The 25,566-nt window shown below is 36.2% G+C and overlaps 1 protein-coding gene across 3 annotated transcripts in view; it reads right to left on the bottom strand.

Moving 5' to 3' along the window:
• LOC111504686 (kin of IRRE-like protein 1) overlaps window positions 1-25,566 on the bottom strand; it is an 833,154-nt gene that overhangs the window by 325,892 nt on the left and 481,696 nt on the right. For all 3 annotated transcript variants that reach the window (XM_074182261.1, XM_074182260.1, XM_074182262.1), the window contains exon 3: window positions 7,558-7,744. In XM_074182261.1, coding sequence (XP_074038362.1) covers window positions 7,558-7,744 — 187 coding nt within the window. The remainder of the gene's footprint in view (window positions 1-7,557; window positions 7,745-25,566) is intronic.

The following is a 25,566-nucleotide window of genomic DNA, read 5'->3' as shown; positions in this document are numbered from 1 at the left end:
GCAAAAAATTCAGTCACCGGATCCTATCGAGACGAGGTCGGGGGTCTCATCCCTCTGCCTTCGAGGCTGAGGGAGGTGGCCTAAATAGGAAAGTAATTTTGTTTGTGAGTGCGTGGTGCGAAATTTTAGGAAAATCGGTAGTGAAATCATAAACCGGTAATGGGTACAGGGTAGTTTAAAATAAAAGTGTTGTTGTTGAAGACACAGCGGTCCAACGGAATCTATGGTTGACCATGAACCACCCAAAGAGGCGTTATGTGAGTTTTTTTTACTAACCAGTTGATATTAAGAGGAGTTCACATATTATTTTGTCTTGAGTCCACTTCCTATTTGCAGAGAGGTTATATATTGTTGATTTCCTAGTGCTGATTGTTCAGTTGAAGTTCATATTAGAATTACAAAAAAATGCGAAAATTTTAAGTTATACACCACTCTCCCTAAAGTGAAAGTAAAACCGAATTGGTGCGTTTGTAGTTATTCAACAGGTTAAATCAATAGTAAATAGCATGGTGAAATTGGCATCATTTCCTTTTTTCTATTTTCGTTTATTTTATAGAATTTAACATTTTCCTTTTATATAAGATTTTACACGTTTTTTTTCCTTATTTTGTCCACTGAGTCGTTTTTCTGTTTATTATACTTCATATTTGAAAACTTGGACTTTCATTTTCTCTTCGACTGAAAAAAACACCATCCTCGTAGAGTAAGATGAAGTTAAGAGAACAAAAACAAAAATGAGACTTTCTGTCAATCTATCGAGAAGACAATATTGAATGAAAATCATTTCAATTAATATTTAAATTCAGTTCTGGAACCCCATAATGAGAGAGAATATAAGTAAATATATACTCAGATACTTGTGATGTGTACCTAGAATAACAAAAAATGTTACCTGGATTATCGATACTAATAACTATTTATCTTCTGTAATATATCAAGATTACCCAACTGGTGATCCCCAAAAACCTGCTTGTGAATTTAAAAGTGGAAAGCTGCATAGTTATAGTTGATCATTGACGTTTTCATACAATTTATTTATTTTCAATGCTTTCAACAAATTCGTCTCTCTTCCATCAGTGTAGAGAATTTTCATGTTTTCTTTATTTATTGTGTGGTTTGTTTCTTTCTATATATGGCTGATTTTTTATCTGATAATACAGGCTCTAGGTATCTCATGTAGAAATTTCTGCATGTCTGGTCTGTATAATCTGCTGAACAGTACCACATTCTAGACTACATATGCTCGATTTTTTCTACTTATATCTTTTAGGTTTCGTGTTGAAGAACATGATCCCCAAATTGATAGCTTCTTTAGGTTTTTCATCATTCAGGTTTAGTTTCTTCCTGATCAATTATTGGTTCCTATTGAAGATCAGTTTCTCAATCAAGTTGACGTGAATGTGGTTATTTCAGTGTCACACATAAAGTCCGCATCAAATGGGATTTTTTCATCTCTTCAAGCAATTTTTGATATTTCCATTAGGTTGTGCTTCAAAAATGATGCCAAATGACATGCATATGACCGATCAAGTGATTTTTCTTCCCTGTCTAATTTGACTTTTTTTCCAAAAAATGTTCAGAAAAGCAAATTTCGAAAATCGGTAGGGAGAAAAGATGATTGTTTTTTCATTTTTTACCCATATAGTTACCAATTTTTAGCTCTCTATTACAAATTTAGTTTTTTTACAGTTTTTCGAAAATTTGACATTTGCCGATTTCTCAAATTTATTCAAACCTCAACAAAGTTAGTGCTTTATGCCTAACTTATCTTTCCAACGCATTTTTATTACAAATTGCAATTCTAAATACAACTTATTTCGCAAAAATTTAAAACATCAGAAAAAATTATGCCAAAAATGGTGCAAAGTTGATACAGTTTTTAAAAACAGATGGATATTCCACTTTTTTCAACTTTTTGCGAAATAGCTTGATACATAAGCATAATTGAAAAACAATATCAATGAAAAGTCAACAATTTATCCTTTACTGCACTTTTCAAACAGTTAAACTTTGATTTACTAATTACGAAAAATTACAATGAAATTAAACTAAGGGTACTATGGAAACAATTGAACTGAACTGAATAAGCAAAATATTTTATTGTCATATGACATTTGTTGAATAACTCAAAATAGTGTTTATCAGTTTTACATTTAAAATAGTTTATTCGTTGTCTAGTGTGTTGTTAAAAATGCTGAATCTTGAAGAGAAACTTGAAATCGTTTTAATATGCAGCGAGAATACCGGTCACCGACAAGTAGCTGATATTTTCAATGTCAGACATCCTGTAAGAAATATTCATCAGTCAACAGTTAGTAGGATAATAGCTAAGTTTAAATCTACTGGCTCGGTTGAGAGTAATTTTAGAAAAGCACATCAGCCTTCTAGACATACTGAAGAAGTGGAATTTGAAATATGTTTGGATGTCGTAGAACATAAAAAAACAAGTATTCAAGATATTGCAGATAGAACAGATGTTAACCGAGAGAGTGTACGACGTATTTTACACAAAAATAAATTTACGTCTTAAAAACCGAAATTTATCAGTACATTAAAAGAAAGGGAATTCGATATGCGCTTGTATTTTTCTTATTGTTTTCAAGGGGAAAAAGAAGAAAATTATCATTTTCCTTATCAAATTTTAGGGACAGATGAAGCGACCTTCTCTTCAAATGGCGTTGTGAGCTCGCAAAACTGCAGGTGGTGGGCAAAAGAAAACCCACATTTCGTAATCGAATGTCGAGATCAATATTCGTTTAAGACGAATGTATGGTGTGGCATATTAAACGATCAAATTATAAGACCATACTTTTTAGACATAATTTAAATTCTGCGGACTACCTACACTTTGTGAATACCGAACTATCTGAAGTTTTGGATAATATGCCCCTTCAAGTAAGAAATGTTGTGTGGTATCAGTGTGATGGTGCACCTATTCATACTACAAGGATGATTAAAAAGCCTCTTTTGAAAATATTTAGGGGCAAAGTAATCAGTCGCAATATGGAATACTTTTGGCCGCCTAGATCTCCTGATATAACCCCACTAGATTTCCTCTTGTGGGGTTACTTAAAACAAAAGGTGTATAAGCAAAGACCTTTTCGAGATTTAAACCATTTAGAGGCAGTTATTCGAGAATGTGTTGTAAGCACGAAACCCCGTAGTATAAAGAATGCAGTTAAAGATGTTTTAAAAAGGACAATTGATTGCATTGAACGTGGTGGAAGGCACACCGAAATGTGACTATTTATTTTGTATTACTATTGGTATTTACATGGTTTAGGCATATGTTTCGATTTGATTTAGTGTTCTAAATTTAAATTATAACTTTATTTTAACAGATGTTTGTTAGAATTTTTTACGGTTTAGTTTTCTAAGCAACAAAATCTAAATTGATTTCTGAAGTAATTTTGTTCATTCATACCTCATAAAAGATATTTAGTAAATGTGAAATTACTTTCGTATAATTCCTTCCCTTAGTTTAATTGCGTTGTAACTTTTGGTAATTAGTAAATCAAAGTTTAACTGTTTGAAAAGTGCAGTAAAGAATAAATTATTGACTTTTCATTGATATCGTTTTTTAATTATGCTTATGTTTGGCATAATTTTTTCTGATGTTTTAAATTTTTGCGAAATAAGTTGTATTTAGAATTGCAACTGGTAATAAAAATGCGTTGGAAAGATAAGTTAGGCATAAAGCACTAACTTTGTTGAGAAAACAACAAAAACTGTAAAAAAACTAAATTGGTACTAGAGAGCTAAAAATTGGTATATGGGTGAAAAATTTAAAAACAATCATCTTTTTTCTTTACCGATTTTCGAAATTTCGAGCAAAAACTGCTTTTCTGAACATTTTTTGGAAAAAATGTCAAATTGGACAGGGAAGAAAAATCACTTGATCGGTCATATGCATGTCATTTGGCATCATTTTTAAAGCACAACCTGATGGAGATATCAAAAGTTGCTTGAAGAGATGAACAAAAAAATATCCCATTTGATGCGGACGTTATGTGTGACACTGTATAAGCTATCTGCTTCATGATCTTTATTTTTCCTTGAAAAGCCTTCTCTGATGACGAAATTATGAATGATCTATGTATTGTCGATCTAAAAGCCGATAACCTATGTGATAATGGACTGAAAGAATCCATAGGGATTGTACATTCCGTTAATGTGTTTTTCCTATAGATGTTGAATTGTAATTTATTTTTGATTTTTATAACATTGATATCCAGAAAGTTGATCCTGTTGTTTCGATCAATTTAGATCGTGAATTTTATGTTATCGTGGAGAGTATTGAGTAAGTTCATAAACTGATTTATCTGTCTTTTCGGGCCGTCCAATTTTTTTTAAATAAGCAAATCAATAACGAACGAAAAATACTAGTATTATTATGAAAAAAGCGACGGGCGCCTGATATACAAAGATTGGCACAAAGCGCCCACGCTTTTTCCACAATAATACTAGTAGGATTCGTTCGTTATTGTTTTAAGCTTATTTAAAAAAAATATTTTTGACTTTTTGGTTCGATGTTCTTTGAAAGTGTGTTTTTCAGTTTTTTAAACTATATTTATTTCGATCAAATTCAATGGTATTCACTGATATATTACAGTTTGAATTATACTCATGAAAACAAACAAAATTTTTGAAACAACATATTATAAAATTGTTGTGCTGCAGATTGATATAAATATAAAAACCACAGAGAATATTCTACGCTCCTTTCCAAATTGTCGACATACATGGTAGGAACCTCATTAACCAAACATTCTCAAGTTCATTGTGACAAGGTGACACTCGAGTGAAGGATTCCACATTTCCAGGAAACACGCTTTGTTCAATGTGAAACTGAAGTCGACACTGAGCTTATTTCTCAGCTAAACTTGAATATATCATTCCCCATTGCACTTCACGAAATAAATACACACAAAGCAATCATTAAATATGTATAAAGGTGTAAAGACGCTAGAAATGTTTTGGTTCACTCCATGGTTTCACGTGCAGCGGAAAGAGAACATGAAAGAAAATTTTAATGTTTCATGGGGCCCGAAATTTACATAATTGAAGGAATTAAAATAATGACCGAGTTATAGTTATGTAGCTCAAGGTATAAACAATTGTGTTTTTCAACGTGAAATGATAAGCGATTCAGGGTGACGACGAAAGTCTAAGAGGAATAGTAATAGTATATTATGCAACGATCATGTAATGATGGTTATTAAGACACGAGCATTAACCGGGATACGAAACGAGCCGAAGGCGAGTTTTGTATGGTATATGCGAGTGTATTAATAACCATTACATGTGAGTTGCATACGCTATTTTTTCTAAACCCGATAAATAATGAAAAACTATAAATATTATATTTGTATTGAACACATTTACAGTAATTAACTCATATTTTTTTAAAAAAACACAAACTTAATGGTATTATCATGGATATATGAAAACTATAAAGATTTTAATTATATTTATATTGAATATAACAACTGTAATTAATCTGATCTTTTAAAAATATTGGAGTCGATGGTATTCCTTCTATATCGCTGTTTTCAGACATTTTGATAATATAGGTAGGTAATATGAAAACTACTAAGCAAACTAAGCAATTAATTACTTAGGTTAGAATCTAGGACAAACAAAGGAACAGGATTCTTGATTGAAAAATTATGGGTTCTATTGGTTGATAATCTGTATCGTTATGAAAAATCTGTATCATAATGGATATCATTATGAAACGGATTATGGTCATATAAGTGTTTTATTAGAGTACGGGTGTAGAAAAATACTATTTTGTAACTAGTGGTTCACAGCTGAATATTTTGATAAACATTTTTCACCATGTTATAGGACAGATCTATTTTCTGTATAAAATGATATTTCGTTCATTATATCGCAAGGAAATGAGCATATGGGACAATTTTATTTTTTAATTTTCTTCGAACAACACAAAATTCCTAATATTGTTAGTGATTATTCAGCATTACAAGCAAGTGGAATCTGAAACAAAATCAGATTTTGAAGAGTTTCACTGGATAATCCCTTGTTATCAAGAGCTGAAACCTCAATAAAATATGTAAATAACATATTTACGATGTACCTCATAAACGAACATACGACTCACGTTATTTTACGTTCATATAACGCCGGAAATTGGTACTTATCGCTCCAAAAGGAACGTATTATGGACTGCCCATGATGATGTCTATCATTTTCGAGAAGAAAATATGATGTTTCTTCAACGTTTGTAAAGAAATATATGAACGTTTACTGAATTTAGTGGAAAAACAATTTGTTTAGGCCAGTTTCGACTTACACTATAGGTTGAACGACGTACACCTATCAGAAAACAACTATTTCCCTGACTAATACCACGAAATGTGTTGGATTATATCCAACAGGTGTCACAGTGGTAATAGCCCGGTATTATAGGTAACATAATTCGATTCTCGAAGCTAATCATTACTCAGTGCAGTTGGCATATTTTCCAGTTAGTGTATTTCTAAAGTAAAAATATAAATTAGTAGCTGTTGCCCGCTCTTATATTAACGTTCAGCCGAAGCTACTGAACCTAGAATCTTGAAATATGCAGGTGGGTTCTTTCTATAGCGTTAATAAGCGTCAAGAAAGGAAATCAGGAATTTCCATCCCCAAGAGGGAAAAGTAGGATTCAAAGATAATAATGAATTTCGTCAGTTTTGAAGGTGGAAACCTGAAGTTTTGGGTTGATAAAAAAATTTGGTCACTATTCGTTTGAAATGCTCTGTGACAAACCAAATTCTAAATGGGTGAAGCCGCGGGCAATAACTGGTATAAAGATGAACTTTTACAGAAATAAAAATGCAAAGAACCAAGAACCATCTAAAATCTTCAGTGTTTTGAACCTAGTTGAAGTAGTAGGTTTGGACTATCAAATTTGTCTTGAACACTTAAGATTCCGATCAAACTGAAAAAAAAATTCGGGGAATGGAATGAAAATCAAGTTTCTCGTGTTACAGTCAATTATATAATACTTGTGAAAAATCCCCAGATAGGTCTATTCCCAAATTTTGTTTCAATACCACCTTCATCTAGAATGATATAATGAAAGACAAGAAAAACTCGAAATGTTGTTTTATATTCGTTTTATCCTGATATAAACTAATTTGCAATACGAAATTTCATTCGTAGATTTCATTGTCAACTTCATTGTTTCAAATACGTACCTCTAGTTTTTCTATCTATGTTTGTTGCCACTATAATCAACAATTTAGGTATGTATTAAAATACAGGTCTGTATTGAAAAAAATGATGATGGAATCTGTCTTTGTTATATCACTCGAAATAATGGCGGTAAAGCCGAAAAAAATTCGAAAATTCTAGTTTGTGGCAAATATCTCGAAAACAACCACTACTGTTTTTGATCAGCAAAAAAATATTATAGTTCCCCAAAATAGGAACCTTTTCTCCAATATAACTGACGTTGGGATAAGCTAAAAAACGATCTGAATGAAAATGAACTTGAAACAGGACTTCATTATCATCGAACAGCAAATTATTTTTATGAGGTCAACTCACCCCTGACAACGAGTCGCACTGGATGACTTGTTAGTGCGTCTTGGGTATGAAAATCGCTGGCAGTGACTTGGCATTCCCAACTGCCGTCATCAAATTCCAATTGAGCGGCTCTCACCCAAATTGAACAATCCCCATTTTCTTGATTGCTTGTAGACCACTCGTACTTATGGGGATACATTCCCATAGGCTGCAACAGAAGAAAATAAGTCAAAAGAGGAAATATTGAATAACGATACAAAAAAATGTAACTACATGTGTCCAAAATCAAAGATATTGCTGAGAGACCATTGGTCAGAAACGTCAATAGCGTAGGTTACTACTAGAAAGTTTTTTGTCAAATTTAGCGAACTATTAAAACTCGTTTTAAAGAAGGTGTTTAGTATTTGGTTTTGTAGACCAAATAATTCTGGTGTAGCTCAACATACGTTAGATAACGGCTAAAGTATGGGTGAAACATGTTGAGGATTTTTGAGACCGGTACATGAAAACAAGTTTACAGAAGTATTTTTTTACTTTTTGAAAATATGTCAATTGAAATCTATCATTCTGAAAATCTCTTTGTTGCTATCTAATGTGACATTAACAAATAGAAACTAGAAAAATATTAGCTACTGGAACTCAACAGGGAGTCACTAAAATATTATTTGGGAATTAGTATCATTATAAACACACAATGAGCCTCGATGACCCTAATTACCTGAAGTGATTTTATATGAGAATACCGAACTTAAATGTTTTCATCAGCTCCTGGTAATGCTTACATTGCGAACCGAACATCAAGTTCATCTGTGTTTTATTTCCGTTTCCATTCTACGCCAGACGTTTCGATTCTAACTATGAAATCAGTGAACTTGAATTCAGTTTATGAATTTCTTTCGTAGTATCATTACCATTTTCTTTCCCCACTAATTTGATGAATGATTGAATGTTTTTTGAGAATCTGAATGAAATTGGACTATAGGGAACCATCCGTTCAAAAAATCTAGCCAACTTCGAGGAACGATACTGAACGTCATAGTACATTGGTATTCTTTGGTGAAACAACCAATATTATCGCTGGCTTGTTGAAAAAAATGGGTTCGATTTGGCTCACAGATCAGATAACATTCGTTAAATACAAAAAAAAATTGGATAGATCAGGTTTGGCCAAACGAGGTGACCTTTTCCTTGAAGATTAAATGAATGTAAGATTTCATTTGCAAACTTTCTTTTGGCATAAAGGCACAGTAGATGAACAAGGCGGATTATGGCCCACTTCAAGGTCGAGCGTCGCTGGTAAGTATTTCAGAGAGAAACTTTAGTGGAAGAGAGAAACGTGAGACGTCATCGACGCAGGATGGAACGAGTATCGTAGCGATTCAAGCATGGACCTCGGTCTCCTTGGGACTCCGCATCACCCCTCGGCTACCTTGTCTCGTTCCAGTCACATGATTTTAATTAAAAAAAGTTTATAGTTATGAGATTCGAACCTGGATCGTCCGCGCGGTAGACATTGTTCTTAGCCTCTACACCAACGTAAGATATTGAAAGTAACAGTTTCAACCCCTGAAATTTATTTCCAATGTAACTTTTCGTCTTATCAATTGTTTACCATTTGAAAATTCATTTCCGATAGCCTGTTTCATTCTTAACAAAAAATGTCTCTTGAGTTTTTTACCCAAAATAAACCAGTTCGCAGCACAAAATTATTTTACGAACAACTACAGAGATACATCGTCATAAATGCGAATTGGATTCATTGTTATTTTGTAGTTAGTATCGGCATTATACGATTGAAGGGTAATGTACAAAACTAATTTATTAATAATAAAACACACAACATGTTGAAATTATTGTAAATGTTCAATATGTCTACTTTCAGACATTACGCATGCGTCTAGACGTCGGCACATTGAGCCACGTATTCGCTCAAATATTCCTGGAGTCTCTCTGATTACCCTGCACGCATCGATGATGCGGTTTGTTAGGTTCTCTACATCGCGAACAGGAGTACGATAAAGCAAATGCTGTAAACGGCCCCATACAGAGAAATTGAGAGGATTGAGATCCGGGGATCGAGCGGGCCAGTTCTGTGGTCCTCCTCGACCTATCCACTGATTTGCATATGTTTCAGTTGAATGCTGACGTGCTACTTGACTGAAATGGGCGGGAGCCCCATCATGCATAAAAAAACATATCCCTCCCTCCAGTAGTAGTGGATGCACTTCTCTTGAAAATTGAACGTATGTCTCAGCATTCAATCGAGGAGATAGAAAATGAGGCCCAATCAAATCATCTCCAATAACTCCGAGCCACACGCTAAGATAAAACTGTTCTTGGTTAGTTTCGACAATAGCGTGAGGGCTTTCATCAGCCCATAAGTGGTAATTATGAAAATTAATAATCTTGTCCCGAGAAAAACTACATTCGTCTGTGAATTCTATCGTCTTCAGAAAGTCACAATTCCTTCTAATTATTTCCAGCATCCAATTGCAAAATTCAAGACGATTCTGAAAGTCTCGCGGTAACAGCGCCTGTACTCATTGCAGATGGTAAGGGTATAAGAGTTGTTCCTTTAAAATTCGAAATACCGTCATATGATCAACATTTAGCTGGAAAGCAATCTTTCTAGTACTGATAGCAGGTTGTTCTTCAATTAAATTAAGTACTGCTTCCTCAAGCTTTGGTGTTCGTACTTCTCGATGGTGACCACAATCCTGCGTTCTTTTGTCTAATGAACCATATTCTCGTAGTAGTTGAAGCTAGACTCCATCCAAGGGTTTCTGAAATTGCTCGTAAAATGGGTCCTCCTCTCCGAAGAATAGACTGATATCAAAAACTGGTGCGAAATGTGGATTTCCGTTGAAATCAGATGATCTTTAAAAATAGTTTTGGTCTTTTATCTCCAGATATAACATCATGTACGGTGTTTAAAAGAGTATCCGATTTTAATGAAAATCTATAGTCCGCACCAGTCTTTGATAGCAGTCTATTTTTTGGAGAGGATTGTTCGTATGGAATAAAAATGGATTTGGTCTTTCATCTCCAGATATAACATCATGAACGGTTTTTGAAACAAACATCCTGGAAAATATGCTATCAGGGTTTTTCAAGACGAAATCCTATTATTTCCAAAATTACGGTTACCCCACGGTCATCGAGCTGCACCCTTACTATACCCTCTGATCTCTCACAATCAATTTCCTCAGAGCTCAACTTTTCATTGTATCCGTATTCCATCACCTTTTTGAGAATTCGTGGCTTTTCAAAGGTGCCACATCTACCGTATCGCTATTCCGGACACGTCATCCTTTATGCGACAGATACATCATGATTCACGGATTTTTCCAATTTCCAGAAATACATTAGGTCGCCCGGAATCGCTGTTTCTATAGTTTTCTATTTATTCAGTCTCTTCATGTATGAAACTGCATTTCCATATTGAATGGAATATGAGCTCCTTGCCACTGTTTCTAGTAATACTGAATAGTAGTCTTTCATATGCGCTCCATGTGCGGCTCTTTCTTCCATTTTTCCACATATGTCCGCCGGTGTCGTAAATATTACTCAAGGTGAATCGCTGGGTCAGTAAAATCGAGAAAAGGGTTCCAAATTGTTGCCTATTCACATATATCTCCGAAGATTTATTCAGGAAAAGAAATCGGACGACGGATGCTCAATTTGTGAAATGAAAGTGCGACACGAAGGTGGCCTTATTGACAAAAAATATTGGGACGCTTGAGTAGCGCAGATTTTCCGTGATCTGTCAGATCGTTATATTAAATTGGAAATGCAAGATTTTCAGAAAAGCGGAAATGGTTATTTGTCAAAATAACTAAAAGAAAGTTTGTACTTGAACCAAGTACAGGTTTTGCAGAGATGGGTTCTGAAAATTTAAATTGAAAATGCAAGATTTTCAGAAAAGCGGAAATGGTTATTTGGCAAAATAACTAAAAGGAAGTTTGTACTTGAACCAAGTACAGGTTTTGCAGAGATGGGTTCTGAAAATTATGTATGCCAAAAAGCTAACATCTTTTTCTGACGCACTCTATAATGTATCTCAATGTAGAGATGTGTGACAAGAGAGAGAGAGAGAGAGATTTGTTAATGGAATTTTACTTTACGTCAAAGCTTATAAAATTCAACTCACCCCTCATGAACATTCTTACAATATCAGAAGAGCTGATGCATTTTTCTTTTCCAGAAATGAAAAATGCATAGTACAACGGAGTGCAAATAATCTTGCTCCAATAATATATAGTTTTTTACCAAATGAGCTGAAGAATATATCTGTTTATAAGTTATTTAAAAACAAATTGAAAAAGTGGATTGACAGTGATAGACCAGTAATCAATACAATTTTTAACAAAAACTATAGAGAGAAAAAAAACTGAATTACACCTATCACAACTGATTGAAAGTATCTGTGTCTATATGCCGTGTCATTCAGTATTAAACGACGTTACCCCGAAAATGTAAAATTAACCGGATTGTGACTTGCATATAACTGATTTGAGAAAAAACCTTAGCATTAGAATGTGATTAATAGTATCGTGGTTGTTTTGATACGAAGATACTTAGGTGTTAGATATTACATTTTTTCATCGATCATGTCAAACTTCAGATTTCACCATAATTATAATTCCTAACTACCTTCATATACACATATATAGTATTTCCAATACCAATTGGAACAATACAGAGAAGGAATTCCCGCCTCGACATAGGCGTCGGCATATTATTTTTCAGTGGTAGTTTTTCAGTTATTTATTCTTACAATCATAGCAATTGATCACCCCATGGAAAAGTTATCTCAACTGAATTCTTCCACCATGGGTAATTATGAAAAACTCGAAATTCAAGGTAGTTGATTTTCGAGTCGAGGTGGAATCATCATCGCGTTGAATAACGATCGGATTTATGGAACTTTGCACATAATATTTGTTCTCTTCTTCTGTCACTCGTGAGTATATTGCCAACGTTTGGCTGACCTGCTACTTGTCAAATGAACGTTAATGTTATTTTTATTAACAATTTCCAAATTGGAAGACAGGGGAAAAAAGAAAAGTTCAATTCTATTGAATCATTCATTAAATTGAGAGAATTTTATATGTAAACATTACGAAAGATTGAATTTCAATATTTTCTCTTCTGAATGTAATAGGTCGTAGTCGTGGTTGAAGTTATGCCCCTTTGCCAAAGGATAGTTTGCAAATGTTCAGTTTATCTAAACATTCATTAAACTACTTGTATGTTCTTTCATTCTATGAGATAAGGTTCTTCCCGTTTGTCCAATATTGAGTTCTAAATAGGAATCACAACTCAAATCATATACTCCTGATTTATCCGACACTTAAATTCTGTCCTCGTTATTTTAAATAAATCTTCCTCAATTATCGTGTTTTGTAAGCCACGCCCAAGTCTTTGTGTTCTTTGAAAAACCAGTGAACTGGGTTGAATAGAGTGTTTCCAGATAATTCAATCCTCCTAACATTGAACTGATGGGATCAATTTCTGATGTTCAACTTAGCATTGAACCACCAATATACAATACAACTTCCTCATTATCAATATTGATGGTTTCGAACATGCTGACATTTCCATTTACACCTGCGAATCTGCCTAATTCTCATAATTCCATGAGACAGCGTGTCAATTAGTCCGTGATGCATATTCTCCGCGGAATCAGCGCTTTGTCCCATATGGTTACAAAGATAACTAATCAACCTTCAACTCTAGTTAATTAATGCCCCCGCCAACAAACGATTGTGATGCTTTCAGTTCAAAATGACGGAGTTACAGTTGAAGTTGAATTAGACCGCGTCAGGCGAACTTGTAATTGCACCCATATTTTGGCCCCATGCACGTTAAGAACATACATTAGATTTTCAATTAGTCTGCTATAGTTTCACGCTAGACGTGATTTCTAGTTTGAGTGTGGCGGAGCATCTAATTTTCGACTGCTGCACGAAATGGGGGCGGGTTGGTCGAAAAACAATCCCTTTATGTTATTGTGAACGCTGAGCGTGTATTGTTTCTGAAATATACGACTTTGTAATTGGATATCAGGTGTAGAGAAACGCTGGTGAGATTCCAACAAAATGTTTTGAGCCTTCAACATTACCTCTCAAAGTTGACAATAGACGCGCTAATATTACAGCACAGCTAGAGTCTAGATTGTTGCCAAATCAGATCGTTAGCAAACAGAAAAACTATATGGAATAGTTTGAAAGATGCTGTATTGGGTCACATATGTACAGATCCTACTCCAAATCTCACATATAGTTTCTGGTTCAAGCTGTAAGAGCACTGGTGTGATTTTGAAAATCCATTAATTATACCTACATTACGAAAATTAAATTTGTTCGTGAATCGAACAATCACTTTGACAGACGTATTTTGGCGTACAACATACCTAATAAGATCACTTTCCCAACACCTTTCTGCTCCTTTTTTTGTATAAATCAAACTTATTTCAAGCCGACATTGATACCCTATTGGAAAAACTCCGTATTGCATAATGAGACCAAAGAAGGATGGCTGTTTGAAGTTGTTACAAAAGGCAACCTCAAAGCAGTATCAAAGTTATTTTCCAGGTTTGTTGGCTGTGCCAGGCATGCTCAAGTTTGCCCCGTTCCTCTCATACAGACCTACGACTTTGTAGGTACGTGTGGCAGATACCCAACGGAAAAACAACAACTGTTTAAGAAAAAATCTGTTTTTCCGTTAATCAGCTGTCGCCCCCATACGAACGACAACTCTCAGAAGTTGAGAAACTTGTGCGAGATAAGGACTAACGAGGTCTTACCTTTTAACGTGTGATTCATAACACGATTGCAGAATCATCCCAGCTTCAACCAGATGAATTCTCTAGAGAAAAATATCTGGTAGAGGCAGAAATCGAACCCACGAATTTCTGATCATGAGTTGGGCGCACTACCACCGCGGCCAATTCCATAACAACCCAGCTATTGCCGCGCTGAGAGTTGAAGTAAAACCATCAGGCACCTGTGCAACGTCTTCGATTTGGAATATTCGTCGCAAGTTATATCCCACTATGAAAAGCTGAAATCAATTTAGTTTGGTCGATACGACCAACCAATAGACCGGTTTCGGGGTGCTTGCCCCATCATCAGCACCGGGCATGGTCTCTTCAAAACGGTCAGAAGTCAGATCAGAATGAAAAATTCTATCTACCTAGAGTCTACTTAATGTTCCCAACTGATAATGTATTGTCATATTTCATGAAAAATCCTTTCAGAGAAATGTTGACTCACTTTCAAACATGTGTTCGAATCCTTACTTTCCTCCATCAGATCACTGCTATTCATAACAGACATTATCGATACAATGTGACACAAGTAGTTGTTTTGATAAGAATGATCGAAAAAAGATCACATCCAATGAAGTCCAAAATCATGGCATTCGTAATCAATCTGCTATAGGTCTCAACAGTGATGCTAAGCGAAACCACCTACGCATTACTGGTCCTGAAAAGAATTCCTGAATAGAAGGGGGCATGGATCTTCTCTCAGGAGTTCTTCACCTATGATATCGATTGAAAAATAAAGTGAACCTTTGTATTGCAAACATAAACTGGAGAGAATTCTGATGAGAAAAAGTTCAAATATTCATGATTCGAAAAAGTTTGAGATGGAAAAGCATCAGAATACTCTCTACAAAACCAGTTAAAACCAGAACCCGAAAACAAAGCATCCGACTCCTCACTGAACAGTACTGTATTGATCCACCGTAGGTCTCATCAGTGGTGATAGGGCTGGAATCCAGTGTTATTGAAGGACAATTGGGTCAATTCGAAGGCGATGACATTGACATTCCTCTTCACGAAGACGCCATCTGTGTGGTAGATAAAAGACTCAATGATATGGAATATGAACGAGGTGTTCCAAGGCAGTCTGTTGTGATTTCAAGCTCCAACATCGATCAACAAATGAGATTCGCCTTCTATTTTTCACTGCGAAACAACTAACTGAAACCGAAGCCTTCACTTTCTCAGGACAGTTGAGTCCAGTGATGTATCCGTGTTTCAGTTAAGCAAGTTCGATGAAACTTATCGGGTATTGAAAAAGCACTGTTCTTTGTTGTATAACATAGGTGATGTTTGCTGGTTCTGATTTGAACTAGTGGATTTGCAGTGAAACGAATCTCGTTTGCCAGTCAATGTCGAAGATTGACTTTGCAACAAACCGCCTTGAGATAAGGGTTACGTTAGGTTAGGTTAGGGTTAAGTAGGGTTAAAGGGGCAGGCACAAAGTATATGTTCTGCTGTTTCATCATTTTCCAAACAGAGGCGACACACACTGTCTTCCGACAGTCCGAGTCTCTGCATATGTTCATTCAAATGACAGTGACATGTAAGAAGGCCTGTTAGACATCGTAGTTCATCCCTACTGAAGTCCAACAACTGTGTCGTATTAAACTTCGAAGGGTGGGAAGTTTCTACCAGAAGTCCATGAATCTTCTTGCTATCCAGTTTTTCAATGTTGGCACAGCCTAAAGCGATGCCAATGAGAGGTTCTGGTCCGATGAAGCTGCTTGCAGTACCCTCCTTCGCAAGGGAGTCGGCAGCCTGATTGCCATCCAGGCCAGTATGGCCAGGAACCCAGACCAGAGACAATCTGTTGAGTCTTTCTATCGGGAAGAGTCGTTTTTGGCAATTTGCTACCAATTTAGACGTTGCTCAGTAGGAGCCAAACGCTTCCAACACCGATTGACTGTCCCAGAATATTTTCATTGACCTGTGTATAAGGTTGGATTCTTTCAATCTCCCTGTACACACTTTAAGAGCGTAAATTTCCGTAAATTAAAAACACCTGCACCAGAACCGAAAGGTATTTTTGATCCATCTGTGAACCATCAACTATCTGCTCTTGATATTTCCTTCTCGCGGAGGATCCAGTCCTCTCTATTCGGGAACAGTACTTTATAAGGCAGTTTATAGTTGACAGTTGGAGGCATAATTTCCAGAATGCTGTGACTTCCAGTGTCAACCAACATTCTATTGCACTTTGCATTGAATTGATTTGTGCAATTGGCATAGTGTACAAGTCTGTATGCAGTCCATCTTGCCTCTCTCTCCAGAAAAATGTGGAAAGGAGGTAGATCTAGAAGGATATCCATGGCCGCTGACAGTGTGGTACTGATAGCACCACTGATAGCCAGACAAGCCTGTCTCTGTAGGCCTGAGAGCTTCGCCTGGGCCGTTTTCTGTAAAGCCTTCGGTCACCAGGCAATTGCTCCATAAGTGATCATTGCTCTGACGATCATCACATGAATCCAATGGATTTGTTTGGGAACTGTACCCCAAGTTGTATCACAATACCTTCGACGTGTCCTTGAGATAGTCTGGCTTTGTGTAAAACTTTTTCCAAGTGAGCGTTCCAGGTGAGTCTTTTATCAAGGACAATGCCAAGATATTTCACCTCCGTTCCAAATGGAATGAGCTCATTATTGAGGCGTCAGATCGACTAATTTGCTCTTCTTGATGAAAGGGATTATCACAATTTTGCTGGGGTTGACAGCTGCTCCCTCAGGCACCAACTGTGAACAACGTTCAACGAGCTTTAGAGGATATTACAAGCTTTCCTTTCCCAAGTGGGCCTTGCCTAGATGACAAGGTCATCTGTAGAAGCTTGCAGATCTACTTTTCTTCTGTCGAGCAGACTATCCATCAGGAGCGCCTTGGGAAGGCCTCATTTATATTTCATTTCCATGAATTGGGTCAGCTGTGTTTTCGGTATTATTCATCACATTGAATTCATTGGTAATTGACTAATTTTGTCTCCGAACAGAAGCTATTTAATAATTCATTATCCAATACGATCCTTTGAGTACATGGTAAGTTATAAACCCCGACGATGACGTTTTAGGCCGTATGCGGCCTGAAACCAACAATCGCTATATACCGCATGTGCTTTTTATCCCGGTCAATGTATGGGCTGACCAGTCACAATTTATCCAAGCTTCCAGTACTAGTCGATTGATTTATGAATTCCGAATGGTATATTTGGTTTCGCATCATGAAACTCATATGTGATTGATAGTGTTTCGTGTTCAAACCGGCTCTGACTTGGATCGACGGAGAAACGTTTTCCAACGTCTATTGATATAAATGACCATCACTCTTTCTATTTTTCGTTCGATTTTCATACGTCCACCCATTTTATTCAGAAGGACTGTCGGCGCCAAGCTGCTTCAAACACTGATGAATCATTCTTTTCCTAATTAAAAACTTTTTCGATTAACCCCAGTGCGGATGGCAAGCTTTTTAGAGGGATCAATTCGTAATTATAATTATGCTATCGAAACAAAAGGGAAGTAAAAAGTCAGCATCTTGATAATGGGCTATAATGGAGTTCCAGTTAGAGTTTTCCCAGTAAGTTAACATGAAACTATTGAAAACGAATGGATGGAGAAACCACCATGAATGAAAAAAATCTAAAAATTAGAACTATGCACTGTGGTTGAACATGTGAGTCACTATATTTCAAATGAATTATTGGAGAGTTGTTTCAACTGTTATTTATTCATTTATTTGTATCCAAACAAACCAAAGGTCTAATTACATAGATGATGAATATAAAATAATCTTCACATTTCAATAATTATAAATCAGTTGTGTACCTACTCAAAAACTTTGAGGTTGAATAGCAATGAACTATATGTAGGGTAGAGGAAGGTAATCGTACGCATCTAAGTAATATTTGTCATAAATCACATGTTTTCATCGGTAAAAACTGCAGATTTGCCATAATCGTTCATTCATATGTTCCCTTCAATACAGTCATCTCAAATTTTATACAAAATAAAAGGGGTTGATATAAAACAGATAAACCCTAGTTTAGTGGTTTGCGTACCATTACCCTTCACGGCGGTTAATGATACGAATTTTGTCGGGCAATGATACGCAAATAAAAACTGTTTGACAAACACATCAAACTTATTTCAGAAACTACATTGAAATTTACCAACAAGGTTCCTTTTTGTAAAGGATTTTTTACTGCAAAAGTCGCATTCATAGCCAGTGGCAGAGTCCTGCCCACTGCATTCAGCATGTACCCACTTCCCGCAGGTAACACATTTATACCAAATTTTCCCATTTTTGCCGAAATCTTCACATATAACAAGCATTGATCCTTCTCGTTTGGATCCACATACATGTCATCCAGTTCATCATCATCAATAAGATTTTTCTCGTCAATTTCGTTGTCCTCGGAAGTATCAGAATCTAGTTCCATATTTCTTTCATTCATTGTTTTTTTGCGTAATGGCACTTTTGCTTCGATATGTTTACCCTTTCCTTTTCAAGCAAACTTTATTTTAATCCTTCTTTGTTGCTTCTTCTCGAGAATTAATTTCATTGGTGTACCTGTTAATATTCCTGAGGTACATTTTCTAGTTTTTCCTTTTCCAGAATATGGCGGCAATGGTGGAAATTTTGCAATGCTGACTTTGTCTTTTGCTATTGTGTGACCAGATAGTGTCGGATTTTTACCAACCAAAAAACCACTCATGAGTCAAGCAGGCTACTCTGGAACCGCCCTCGGGCATTACTTCGGAAAAGCAGACTATAGTTCAGGGCTCTTCCTTTTTCTTCAGTACTTCATTATTATTCATCTAGTTCTTTTCTTTTCTTTGCCAGGATGGTCTTGGAGAGTTTACTAACGGCTTCCCAGTTTTCTATATTTTTGAGCATCTTTCCAAATATGTTTTCCGGTGTTAATTCTCCTGTCGTCATTTCTGCGTTTCGTCTTTGTTCTTCCCAACGTATGCATTCAAAGATTGTGTGTTCTACCATGTCTATCATTCTGCAATACTTGCATCTTCTGTGTCACTCACTTCGAATCTGTACAGATACGCCTGAAAACACCCATACCCCGTTAGTACTTGTGTGAGAAAGTAATTTACTTCTCCCCATTTTCTGTTCATCCATAATTCTATATCTCTTATCAGTCTTCTTGTTCAGTTGGCCTTTCCATCGTCTGTCTCTCAAGATTGTTGCCATTTTTCTATAATTTGTAACCTTGCTAACCCTTTTGATATGTTGTTTTGTACCATTGTTTCCTTTTCCGCCAGCAGATCTATTGGGGGGGGGGGTTCTTGCAATCATCAGCAGAGCTTTAGTTGATGTTGTATCATATGCACACGCTATTTTTATGGCTGCTTTCCGCTGGACACTCAGTATTATTTTTCTGTATACCTTTTTTTCTATGGCTCTTTTCCATATCGTTGCGCCATAAAGCATGATCGACTGGGCGACTGAGCATAGAATTCTTCTGCAACCTTCTCGAGGACCCCCAATGTTGGACATCATCCTGATTATGTTGCTTATAGCTTTATAGCTCCCATTTTCATATTTCGATCCATGTGGATTACCAGGTATTTGATAGATTCTTGGCTACGGATATTCGTTTTCTCCAATTCAATTGAGATACTTTTCAGTTTTCTGCCTGCTGCCAGCAGTACTACCTCTGACTTCTGAGGGGCAAGCTTGAGATGTTTCGCTGTCATTCACTCGGCTATATCCTTCACAGTTCAATTGGAAGTTCTTACCAGACTTTCTTCATTTTTCCCCACCACCACTACGGCTAGGTCATCTGCGTAGCCTATTAGGTTAACTTTCCTAGGGACCTTCATATTGAGTACCCCATCATAGTATATGTTTCACAATGTGGGACCAATTACAGAGCCTTGTGGAACACCACAGGTGATGTTCATTTTTCCCTTGTATCCTACTATCAACTCCCTCTCTTCAAGGTAGCTGGCAATTATATTGTACAGGTATATTGTACATCTCTTCTTTTGATTTCGTTCAAGATCCCTTTTCATGGCGCGGAGTTGAAAGCGTTTTGTACATCCAACGTTATCATGGCGCACCTTTTCCTGCCAGTCCTTTCGTTTGCTTGGTCTGCGATAATTTGTACCTTCGCCAGTGCATCTGTTTTTGACCTACCTTTTCGGAAACCGAACTGATTTTCATTTTTATCTTCTTTATCCCATGATGTTCAGGATACATATGGGCCTCTACGATTCACTTTTACCTTTTTCGATGAGAACGAGTCTGGCTATCTTCCATTCTCTGGGGAATTGCCCTTTTGTTAATAACAGGTTCATTATCCTCAGACATTGTTCCGGGTGTGCCTTAACGACAACTTTGATGACTTCCGCTGGGAGTTGATCCGGACCGGAGGCTTTCTTCTCTTCCAGTCTTTTGTTGGCTTCCATGAGTTCTTCCATTGTGAACGGTGGTATCTCCTCTGGTGCCGTTGGTAGTCTGTCCCATTTTTTAATCTGGTGAGATGAAAACAACGTGTTAGCAATTTTTATTCGTTCTTCTTCAGTAAGTCCAATCGGCTGTCTGACTCTAAGCTTGTTAGTTACTATTTGGTAGCCCTTTCCCCAGATATCTGCATCTACTTCTTCTATCAGTGTTCTCCACGCTTTCTGTTTGGCTTCTTCTATTGTTTTCTTCGAATCATTTTTGCTTTGTTTGTATTCAGCTTGCTGAATACAAACAAAGCATTCAGCAAGCTGAATACAAACAAAGCATTCAGACAGCAAGCTGAATACAAGCAAAGTATTCAGCTTGCTGTCTTTTTTAAGGTTCATCATTACCTTTGTTCGATCTTACCACTTTTCTTCTAGCTTGAGCACATGTCTTACATTTTCCTGCAACCTCTTCAGTTCACCAGTTTACCGAATTCTATTATCTTTCACTCTTTTTTTCGGAAAAATTTTGTAACATGCAGCTTTCATAATTTTTGTTGTAAGGGCTACTTAGATCCCATTCCATTTCGTAAGTAGTGACCGTCCAATTTCTTCAGAGATTTTCTGTAAGTCTTCTTTCACTATTTTCCATCCTTTGCATTCGTTGATCGTGTCTCTGCTCTGTTCTCCTATGATCTCGTAGACTATAATATGTTGGTGGTAGCACAGACTCTCTTCTTCTGTGACCTTCCAGCCGCTCACAAATTTTGCAATTTTGTTGGTGCTGAAAGTCAGGTCAATATAAGATGTACTATCTCTCCTCACGGAAGTTGGTACATTTCCCGCGTTGTGCACTAACAGATCTTCCTCGCATAGCCATTCAGATAGAATTTAGCCCCTTCTGTCTTCCACCGGTGAGTTCCACATATAGGATTTGGAGTCGAAATCTCCTCCTTTATGTTTTCTCATATCTTGTCTGATCTCTTTCAGGAATTCATTAGAAGTATTTATATCTATATTTGGGGATATGTAGCATCCGTATATTATAAACCGTTTGGTTTCAATCCAAAGGAAGCCTGATCCATTCCCTTTATTCATTGCGTACATTTTTTTATTACGTATGTATATTGCCAAGTCTATGTTTCTATCCACTATCCAGTCACTGTTCACGACTTTTTTTCAGTTGGGTTCTGCCATGATGACTATATCTGCCCTTCTCTCTTCTGCATGTTTAAACATCAGGTCAATGGCTGCTCTGCCCCTGTCTAGATTTCCCTGTAATACAGTAATATTATCCATATCATGTGCTTGTTTCCCCACCCTTCTTCTCTTTTTTCCGTGTCTCCTGAAGCTTTCTATATTCTGGACATTTAATCGAGTCCGCTTTGTGACCATCCACATCGCAATTATAACATCTTTGCACCCCTTGGCATTTTTTTTATGTGTCCAATCTCTCCACATTCATAACATCTTGACTCTTCCTCTTTTCCGCTACAGTTTCTCGATAAATGGCCTACTTTGTGGCATCTATAACATTTCCTAATCTCCTCCACTTTTCTGATACGCCACCTATTCCATCCCTTTCCTATCCTTGTTTTTCTTTTCAGTATTCTAGCTACGTTTTCTCTGATTGTGATGAAAGCGTACTTGAGTCCCCTCTCATTTATTTTCTCCAGTAGTCTGATTTACGCATCTCCCTCTATACCATTTGTTTCTTTCATCAGCACATCTTCTACCTCTTCCTCCGATACTGTCTCATCTATGTCCTGTATCATAGGTTCTCTGCTTCATATGAACCTCGGCTTCCCCGCTCAGTTCTTTGGTCATTGTTTCCCGAAAGAGGACTCTGTTTTTCTCTTCTTTGCTTTTTATTTTGACCTGTACGTTGCCGTAATATGTTTTATCGATTCTATCAATAACTATACCTCCTGTATCTACTTTTCCTTCCATATTTTTTATGAGCTGGGCGTATGTTATCTGCCCTGTTAGCTTCAGGATATAAACCTCTTCATCCTGCCTTTTTCTGTTTTCATTCCACCCTGTGTTATTTTCTCCATATAGCACGATATTCATGACATTTTTTCTACCTTCATGTTCTAAGAACTTTCTAATGTTCTCATCATCTATCTCTTTTGTAGTCACGCATACTATTTCACTTATGCCGTTCCTTCTGGATATCTCAAGGACCTTCTTCAGATCTTCCTGAGGCCATTTCAGTCTGTTTCTTATCTCGCCTCCATTGTGATAATGTATGTAAATTTTTCTTCTGTTTCGTTAAAATCCTCTTGCTCTTTCATCATTTCGTTAACCGTTTTTGCTCCAACCAGGCTTCCTGCTTCAAGTTCTTCTTTCCCTGGATTTTAGCGATTTGTTGGCTCCTTTCTGCTACTTTTTTTGTGGTTTTGTCCATATTCATGTCTCTTTGTTTCGTAATAATCACGACCAGTAGTAGTTTACACATCTCCTGTGTTATCGAATCAGTATGCCACAAACTTTCTATCTTTCAATTATCACATTGATAATATGCAGGGGAGTGATATTCAAAACTCCAAGAGGGTACTATTTATAAAAACATCATGAATATTCATCTTCCACGACGTCCCATACATACCAAATACTGGAAAAGCCAACAAAACACCGACTAATTCCCATCCTACATTTCCAACACCCCCAATATCGGCTCATATCCATTTTCCATAAAAAGTTCGCGAGCCTATAAATTCCCGTCTGACGTTTATAACGTAGAGGGATGAAATCGAAAATTACATCTTTCGTCGAACAAAAAACATAATCACTAATGATAAACGATATTGACCTCGAACCGCCGACAAAGAAATCTGATCTTTATTCGACCTAGAAAATCCTTCGGCATCACCCACTGACTCTCCAAATCGTGGCAGCGCTGCAAGCGAAGCCGCAGTGATTGATTTGCTTTCGTATGAGGGAGCAGTTCGAATCCCACTATGGTCTGGAACACTAGTCAAGATCACGTACAACATGTCTCACGCTAGTCGAATTCCAAACCGGAATGACAGACTGCTGTTGTTAATTGATAATGGATGAGTTTTCTTCCAGGGATATGAGTAACTGAAAACATTCTGAAGTATTTCATTCAAATGATCATTATTTTTCAAAAAAAATCTATTTGAAGTTTCTGTGCATTGAACATCTCATGAGATGGTGACGGGAGAAATGAAGAGTGAGTAAGGATTGAATTCTATAGAAGGCCATAATTTTGGAGATAGTTCTCTTTCATAGTTCATGAACGTGCATGATAATAATAATGATATCACATTTATTATTCACCAATATACAGTGTCACCATTGAAGTGCGCACCATATGGGAAACTTTCATTTCGAAAAGTTTCAATGAAGTTTAACTTCGGCACTTGATTGTGCTTTAAATTTAACTCAAAATGATGCGGCCAACTGCGACCCACTGACGTTCAGTGTTTGTCAAATTCAACTTTTTTTTTTGAAAAAAATTGAAAAAGTGCTCTTCTATATCGAATTTAACAAAAAGTTACTTGAAAAAGTTTACACACATGAACATATTTACAAATATGATTGTATAATATAACTTATACTTGTCAATTTCACAAAAAAACAGGTGTATATGAGACAAAACAAAATATTTGTATATGGGATAAAACAAAATACTTACCCTACACAAAAAGTTTACACAGTGAGGAAATAATTTAGATTCCTCATTCCTCCTATTTTCCCTATGGCAGGTCATTTATTTCTATTTATAAACTCATCTATACTATAAAAAGCATTCAGCATCAAATATTTTTTTATTTCATTTTTAAATGAAGATAACGTCATTTCTTTCATAGGCTGAGGAATACAGTTATACAAAATAATACAGTTATAGTATAGAGAGTTTTTGAATGCAGCTGTTTTATGCCCAGGTATCGACAATAATTTTTTATGTCCTGTATCGTACATGTGCCTTTCCGCAGAGGTATTGAAAGAGAGTATATTAGTTTTCGCGTACACCAGACATTTATAGATGTAAATGCTAGGTACCGTAAAAATATTATTATTTATAAAAGTTTCTTAACAGCTATCTAAGCGATTTATATTGAAGATCAGTCTCAGTAATCTTTTCTGCGCAACAATGACGCGCTGTAAATGACTCGATCGTCCCCAGGTTAATATATTCAATGAAATATGTGAATAAGCTAATGCATAGTACACACTTACAAGACCCTGTTTGGCAATTGTGTCTTTAAGCTGTAAAATGGCAAAATAAAAAAATAAATAAACAAAATAAAAAATAAATAAAAATAAAAAAATCAGATATCATTCACATGAGTTCTACTTTAAATGAATGGTAACAAATTGCACTTACATGGAACACTGTCATCCCCACTGGTATACATCGATGTGTCGCCTTAAGACACTTGCCCTGAAGCTCTTCAGTACCAAATTGGATAACATTATAGAAAATACAGACAATTCATTCATGCATTACGATATAATGTTATTCAATTTGGTACTGAAGATCCTTAGGGCAAGTGTCTTAAGGTGAAACATCGATGTATACCAGTGAGGATGACAGTGTTCCATGTAAGTGCAATTTGTTACCATTCATTTAAAGTAGAACTCATGTGAATGATATCTGATTTTTATTCCAAAACGAATGTTTGAAATACAAACTGAGAAGAGGAAAGTATCTTCTGTACAATTCAGTGTTCATATAGAAGTATTCGTTTCGAAAGAAATTTCTTCCGTGTAATTCAATGTTTATATGAAATCAGCTGTTTCAGGAGGACTTTCTTTCAGTTTGTGTCTGAA

The sequence above is a fragment of the Leptinotarsa decemlineata genome, unplaced genomic scaffold (genome assembly GCF_025532065.1).
Source record: "Leptinotarsa decemlineata unplaced genomic scaffold, Ldec_3_MD MMD2_tig00026328_RagTag_RagTag, whole genome shotgun sequence".
Taxonomy (NCBI): Eukaryota; Metazoa; Arthropoda; class Insecta; order Coleoptera; family Chrysomelidae; genus Leptinotarsa; species Leptinotarsa decemlineata.
Note: the sequence above shows the minus strand (reverse complement) of the source record. Positions and strands in the feature narration are given on the sequence as shown.